The sequence below is a fragment of the Onychomys torridus genome, chromosome 10 (genome assembly GCF_903995425.1).
Source record: "Onychomys torridus chromosome 10, mOncTor1.1, whole genome shotgun sequence".
NCBI lineage: Eukaryota > Metazoa > Chordata > Mammalia > Rodentia > Cricetidae > Onychomys > Onychomys torridus.
The window spans coordinates 32,341,815-32,349,466 of NC_050452.1; the positions used below are offsets into that span (position 1 = coordinate 32,341,815).

Sequence of the window (7,652 nt, forward strand, 5' to 3'; positions counted from 1 at the left end):
GGAAGCCAACTCTTCATTCAACCATGAGCCTTTCTGGGAGAGAATTGATACCCAAACATAGTACATTAAATGATAAGTATCTCTTAGTCTGTGGTCACATTGCATCTCTGGGCATCTAGACATCCTGCTGTGGTGCTGACCACAGAGACCAGGACTTTGGTTCAGCCCTGTGTCTGGCCAAGTCCCTACTTAGGTGAGGAAGCAGCATGGCCGCATAGTTAGACTGACCTAGAATGGACTATGTGAATTTTCCAGAGCCTGACAGAGTGAAACAGCCAAGGGCCACAGTTGCCCTGTTGAATGTGAGGTCAGCAAGGGACTGTTGGGCAGGCATGTCATCATTCACCTCACTGTCCCCATTTTGGTGACAGAGGCCGAAGGACAGTGATTCTATTACTTACCTCCCCAAAGACATACAGCTTCACAGGAGAAGGACTAGCTTTCACAGGAAAGGATAAGGCTCACAGCTGTCCACAAAAACACTGATGGCCATTGAGAAGCTGTTGACTAGCTAGGGCCCCCCAACCATTTTCATGAGGACCGCCTGCCCCTGCCATCCAACCTTTGGGGCAGGCTGACCATTCAGAAACCACCCTGAAACCAGTGACAGTGAACATCCACGCCTGGACCCTGCTAGACTTCAGTAAGTGGTTACCTTGCACTTGCTCAGAGCAATGGTCCTCAACCTGTGGGTCACAACCCTTTGGGGGTTGAATAACTCTTTCACAGGGGTCACCTAAGACCACAGGAAAACACAGATATTTACATTATGATCCATACCAGTAACAAAATTACAGTTATGAAGTAGCAACGAAAATAACTCTCTGGTTGGTGGTCCCCACACCATGAGGAGCTGTATAAGAGAGTGGCAGCAGCAGGAAGGTTGGGAAGCACCGGCTTAGGGGAGCAGAGTTTGGGAGCTTTTGTCTGTTTATTTGATGTTGTGAACTCCATTTCATTTTGACCTGCCCTGCAGTGGGGGCTGCTCTCACCGAAGCTGCCAACCACTGTCAGCACGCTCTCTTCACCCCCACCACATGGATGGCTTGAGGCATCTGCTCTCTTTTCTTTGAGAGGCTAGCTGTTTCTGAGATGGCATACAAAACTCCTGGGCTCAGGGGAACCAGAACCAGAGCCTGGCCCTGGAGCCCATGTGACACTTTCAGAAGTATCAGCTGCTGAGGCTTAGAGAGGCAGTACAGCCCTGTACCTCCTGCCTGGACCTGAGGAAACCAGGGACAAAGCCAGGCAACATGCCAGTAATAAGTCACCTAGACTCATAGTTAATTGTGTTTAGGAACAGTTGCAAAGTAACTAAGAACAAGATTTAAAAGGACAGGACCATATTTTATCATTAGGGAAAAAAAAGAAAGAAAATACTCCCTGGAAAACAGGCCTATCCTACCCATACCTGAGGGGATTAGTGCAGGTAAATTAGCACCTACAGCTGAAGTAATTACACATTCTCAGGAAACACTGGCCTCCTAAGTCACTGCTGAGCAGACAGTCAACAGCTGACACTTTCTGGCTCAAAGTGAAGGTTTTATTCTCTTACGTGGTCTCTTTGATGCCTAATGAAAAGAGCCCTTAGCAATACTCTGTCCAGGAGTCCTACAGGGAGTCCTGCTGGGAACTGCCCCACCCACCTGCGCCCTGTGGAAATGGCAGAGATTGCCATCACAGAGGTGGGCAGTGGCTGGATCACATCTACTTTAGGCCTCTTCTGCCGGGCCAGTCATGGGCAGAGAGAGCAGTCAGCGCTGGCAGCCAGCGGAGTCCTTTCCAGAGCCTTCTGCTCAGGCGCATCCAGGATCTAGACTACACCACAGAAAACATTTTAGGACAGGTCAGTATGGAGTAGACTTAGGGCTTATTCTGAAAAATACCGTAGTGCATACCTCTATCACACAAGACTCAGGACTTCCCTGTCACAGACCAAGTAGCCTGCCAACCTCTGCCGCACAGTGTTCCCCCACACCAAGTTCTCCATCTAAAAATGCTGCCGCTAGTGTTGGGTGGCAGCTCTGGGCTCCTGGCAGAAAGGGTGTCTGGGAGCTGCTGAGCCTGCCTCCCTCTGTCCAGCAGCTAGGATCAGCTGCTTCTGGTGCAGCAGTGGGAGGGACCCTGCAAGCTATTTGGGCAGACTAGCATTTTCCTCCTGAGTATGGTATTTTTCAGAGAATCTTCTGGCAGTGCCCTGTGCTGGCTGACCATTGGGACTGGGCAGTGATCCTTAGAAGGCGGGTGGAAGGCCAGAGGTTCTTATAGCCCCTTTCTTGGGCTCCATTTGATGTCATTCTGAGTGTATGTGTTTCTTTGCAGTTTGAACAAGAAAATCAGCGACTCATTGGTGAAATGAACAGCTTATTTGACGAAGTGAGGTGTGTGTAAAGCTAATGTCTTGATGGCAGCTTTTCCAGACGCTGCGGGCTTTTTCCATTTGCTTTGGCACCCAGGCACCCATACGTAACTGGGTGGGACTGGGTGGGCCTGTGGGAGGAGACTGGCTGCTACAGCAGGCTTAGGGGTACTGCAGCATGCAGAAAGACAGATCACCCCAAAAGTGGGACCACACCCACACACACCACCTCAGGCTCCTTGGGTGGAGTAGCTGTAAAATACAGTAGGGACTGTGTGGTGGATGTTTGCACCCATAGTGTCTGCTTCCAGGTGACCAGGCACACACTCCCTTGTCGGAGCCTCCAGTGAACTCACTAAGGGCCTTGTCCCACAGGAGTGCTGCAGTGCTCTGAAAGCGACAGCGGGTCTTTGGCAGCCCTGTTGTATTTGGGGTACAGCCCCTCCCAGCCTAGGGACTTACTCTGGGCAGGGCTACTCCCCTTGGAGAACCCTAGGGGGTTTTGTCCCAAAGGTGGCTCTCCAGGGCCTCCCTCTTCCCAGCCTAGCTCTCCCTGTCCTCACCCCCCTTGCTGTTCCTTCCCCAAGACCTGAGCCGGCTCCTTCCCTGTCTCCTGCCGGCCTTTCCCATTGCTCTCACCTCACCGTTCTCCTCCTGACACTGACTGGTCACCAGCTGTGCCCAAGCCAGCTTCCACTTCAGACCTGCCCAGCCCCAGCCCACCCCAGGGTGCCCCAAGCTGCAGGAAGCAGGAAAGGGGCTCACCCAGTGTTTCAAGTTGGACAAGCGCTTAGGTGCTAACCAGATGGGGTGACCACATACTGAACTAGAGCGTTTTCTTGCCGCAATGAGCTGGCTTGAGGGAAATGTACGTTTTTGACAATGGGCTTTCTAAGTGACCGTGCCTTTTGATTCCCCAACATGCATCAGGCAGTAACTAGGCTATGCCGAGGACTTCCTGTGCCTGCCCAGCTCCTCTCCCCGTCTGGAGTGGCTGCCCATCTTCTGTTGTTCTCACCTTGATGGTTCCTTCAGGAATGTAGACCATTCCTGTTAGATTACCAGGAGCTAATAACTAACATGTCACCTATTGATTCTTTTTCAAAGGCAAATCGAAGGGAAGGTCGTTGAAATTTCCAGACTCCAAGAGATATTCACTGAAAAAGTTTTGCAACAGGTAAAAACAACCCAAAGGCCCAGCAGTTTTGAGTTTTGGCTTAGAATTGACTGAGAGCTTAGAACCTTCTTCCAGAAGCATCTGAGTGGTACAGATTAGGCAGCACCATGTTTGGTTAGCCAGTCACACCACTCAGGTCCCAGGTAAAGCTTCCTGTCACCCCACAGCATCCCTCTGTGGTACAGCTGAGGGCCCTATATGGGGACCCAGCTTAGAGCAGAATGGCCCCTGTGAGCTAGAGTATCTGGTGGTGGTAGGAGGGTGCAGTACAAGACTGGGAGTCAGGCAGTCCCTCCAAACCATTGCTCCCCGTCTGTAGAAAGGGGTGAAACCGAGGGCTGCTGTTATGTTCACAAATAAGCACAGTGCAGAAGGGAGAGCTGCTTTCGGTCCACAGTGCTCCAGAAACTAGACAGTCTCTGGGCAGGTCCCTGCTGCCTCAGACACAGTCTGGTTGGGGAGGACTGGTTCCTGTGACCTCAGGACTTTAGCACCCGGGGACTGTAGAAGACTTTCGGAAAAACACCTCTCTCTGTCTCTGGGCTCACAAAACAAGTGCCTGAACCTCACAACAGAGTCAACATGCACAAGGTAGACGCTGAGGACAGTTAGGAGTTCAAGGTCATGAAAGTAAGATACTCTTGACCGAGTTCTTAAAGATCTACCTGAGCCATGTGTGTGGAGGCCAGGAAGCCTGGAGATGGGCTTTGTGCAGACACCTTGGCCTGATGGCCACGTCAGCTGCATGACACAGGAAGCCATCAAAGCAAGCTCTTCCTGGCATAGTAGCTTGCTTTGAGGAGAGCTCACCTTGACCGAAACACTTCAGTCTGGATGCTCCACTCTGCATGCCATGGCCAGTGCTTCTCCTAAGCCCCATCCCATCTGAAGTAGAACTGGTGAGCCCTGCCTCAGTCTCGGAACCAATAAGCAGGACCACTGACCCATGGCAGGCCTTTTAGTGGGACTCTGACCAAGCCAGGTAGTGTCTGCCGCTGCTTTAGTAACCCAGCATGCTACTGGAATCCATCCTTTACCTAGTGCTCCAGTGCACACCCTGACAGGCCACATGTAGGAAAGGAAGTCATGGTCTCTTAGGCTCCAGTACTCAGCCTTCTAGCACAAGAGGCCAGCTGCCACAGCAGTGACTGCACCAGAGGCCTGGGCAAACCGCCCCACTGAAAGAGAAGAGAGCTGCCCCTGGGGAGGTGGCATGCTTTAGGAGTTGCTTGGTATTCCTCTAGAGTCCAGCCAAGGGCTTTTTGGACTGCTGGGGCCTCAAAATCCTTGTTTGTATCAGTGTTGGGAGCTGTTTATGGCAAACCCCTCAGTTCCTGACCTGATATTCTCCACCATGGTGTCACTACCCATGTGTCCTGGTCCATGGCACTCCAGTGATGTCACTGTTAGGAACTGGGTGGGTGAAGCCTGCTTTCCATTCTTCAGCATTCCATCAGGCAGGGCTCCCTAAAAGCCCACATTAGGGCACACCTCCCCGCCTCACAGCAGGGAGATCAAAGGTAGTTCCACATGGCTGGTGTGGTAGGGTCTCCAATAGCATAGTCTCGTGAGCCAGGACCAAGTTCTCAGCATCTGCACAGGGTATTTGCGGCCAGCAATTCATATCTTGTTTTAACTCTTACCCTTTAGCAGTGTGTTAAAGCATGCTGTTTGGGTAGCTAGTGTGTTTCAAAGTCTGCAGCATTTATAGCTGGCTTCTAGACCTTATAAAGAATAACTGGGCCAGGCGGTAGTGGCACACACCTTTAATCCCAGCACTCGGGAGGCAGAGCCAGGCGGATCTCTGTGAGTTCGAGGCCAGCCTGGGCTACAGAGTGAGTTCCAGGAAAGGCACAAAGCTACACAGAGAAACCCTGTCTCGAGCCCCCCCCCCCCCGCAAAAAAAAAAGAATAACTGGAATGCAGGAAGAGGGCCCTTGGTGGGAGTGGCCAGTCCAGAATCAGCAGGTCATGTTTGTCCTTGTCACCTGACAAGTGACGCAGGAGAAGTGCTAGGTGGCACCAGTGCAGGCTCTATGGCCCGACAAGAGCCTTACCCTAGTCCTGCCGCTCGGGTACTGTGTGGCCTCCTAGGAGCTGGTGAACATCTCCACACCCTAAGTTTCCCTTTCTCTGTGTTGGGTGGTACCCATGCTCAGGTGAGGATTCCCAGGCTGTGTAGGTACAGCCTCTAGAGCTTGAAACATGGCAGCAGCTACTTGCAGAAGGCTGTCTTCTTGGTGGAGGAGGGATAGTTGGGCTTATCTGACACTCTCTCTACAGGAAACTGAAATAGACAGCATTCACCAGTTAGTTGTGGGGGCAACTGAAAACATCAAGGAAGGCAACGAAGACATACGCGAGGTGGGTACCTGGGGCTCTCGGGTCGGAGCTGGCACAGCACTGTTTCCCAGCAGCCCAAGTCTCACTGGCGAGGCTGCCCAAGGGCACTGTGTAGCACGAAGGGCCCACCCTGCAGCTCTAGTCATGGGTTTATGGTGAGGGCCACCCTAAGGGCATGTGTTCACAGACCTGCTGGCTTACTGTCGGCTCATCTTCAAGAGAAGGTAGTTCTGGCCCTGCGAGAACAGTGTGGGTGGAGAGCATCCAGGTAGGGCCAGGACAGTCTGAAGCCAAGGGTAAGCCCACTGAGGGCAAAAGCCAGAAACTGTCTGTGGAGGGCACCCAGCCCTGTGAGCCAGCTGTCTCCAAAGCCTAGACCTCCTGGCTGGCCCACTGTCTCCACAGACAAGAGCATCGCTGGGAAACCTGAGCCCTGGTTCAGACCTGGGGAGTGAGTCCTGGGAGGCTAAGCTCTGCCCAACAGAGGAGGATGAAAGGCAAGGGCTCGGTGATAAAGGTGCTTGCTGCCAAGCAGGACGACCTAATTTTGATTCCTGAAATCCACATGGTACAAGCACAGAATTAACTGTGGCCCTACACCCCCCACACACCGTGACAGGCATTCCCACCTACCCACACATAGATGAATGTAATCTAAAAACTGAAGTGCAAGGCATTTGTCCTCTGTCAGGTCTCCATGCACGGTGACTTTTGTTCTTACTTAAGCCATCTAAGGAGGGCATGGGATTCGTGGAGGTGTACATGAAAGAGTGGGGCACTTAGGGCTTCCGAAACCAGTCCCGGGTGGTGCTGACGCCTGTGTTCTTCCTACCAGGCCATCAAAAACAACGCCGGCTTCCGAGTGTGGATCCTCTTCTTCCTCGTGATGTGTTCCTTCTCCTTACTCTTCCTTGACTGGTACGACAGCTAGCCCACGAGAGCTGCCCCTGTGTCCGCACTGCTGTCTCTCCACACCACGTGCCAGCATGTGTCTCTCCCCATGGATAGCTGTGTAAGATCCAAGGGCTGGGGGGACATGGCCCCCAAGCCAACCTTTGGAACCTGTCAGGACCTGGAAGTGCATGGATTGAAAGTGCCCTAGGCAGTCTTCGGGGGCAGAGGATAAAGGGGGGAGGCAGTCAGGAGCTGCAACTCCTGGAGGGGCCACAAGCATGGCAGGGCTGAGCAGGGCAAGGATGTGGCACCCCTGCTATCCCCGTTACAGTGCTTGGGGCCTTGTCTCCTGCCCTTCCCACACCAGTAGCTTCAGGGGAGAACATGCCTAATTGTTTCTAAAGTCATTGGTTTTTATGTCCTCATGGCATCTAATGTGTGCTGATATGTGGCCATTTTGTCAGAGAAAACAATTCACATCTGCCTTGTCAAGCTAATAAATGCAATTACAGCCACGTATTGCAGTCAGTGAGTCTCCACTGAGCAGCTCTGGCTGCCACCTGGCTGCGCAGGCAGACTCTGGTGCCCTCCACTAGACCTCTCTCCTGCCCTGGCTCAGAGCATGTGAACAGCAAAGCCAGGGCCCAGGGCATGTGAAGCCTGGTTTCCTGCCTCTGGGTCCCAGAAGCTTGTGTTCCCAGAAGGGTGTGGATTTCAGAAGAGCTTGTTCCTGCATATGTGCCCCTCTAGAAGAGGCCACGGGGTTGCCTATTGAGAACTGGAAGCGTGCAGCACACGGCCTGCATCTTTGCACAGATTAATCCTGGTGTCACACAATTCCTGCTGAAGCGCTTGAGTACAGACAGTCCAGTGTGTGGC

General features: G+C 52.6%; 1 protein-coding gene across 3 annotated transcripts in view; it reads left to right on the top strand.

Annotated features, from left to right (window-relative positions):
* Nucleotides 1–7,288, top strand: part of Stx18 (syntaxin 18) — a 101,782-nt gene extending 94,494 nt beyond the window's left edge. For all 3 annotated transcript variants that reach the window (XM_036200265.1, XM_036200266.1, XM_036200267.1), the window contains 4 exons: nt 2,323–2,381; nt 3,467–3,536; nt 5,820–5,900; nt 6,715–7,288. In XM_036200265.1, coding sequence (XP_036056158.1) covers nt 2,323–2,381; nt 3,467–3,536; nt 5,820–5,900; nt 6,715–6,810 — 306 coding nt within the window. In that variant the 3' untranslated portion in view covers nt 6,811–7,288. The remainder of the gene's footprint in view (nt 1–2,322; nt 2,382–3,466; nt 3,537–5,819; nt 5,901–6,714) is intronic.
* Nucleotides 7,289–7,652: the final 364 nt, after the last annotated feature.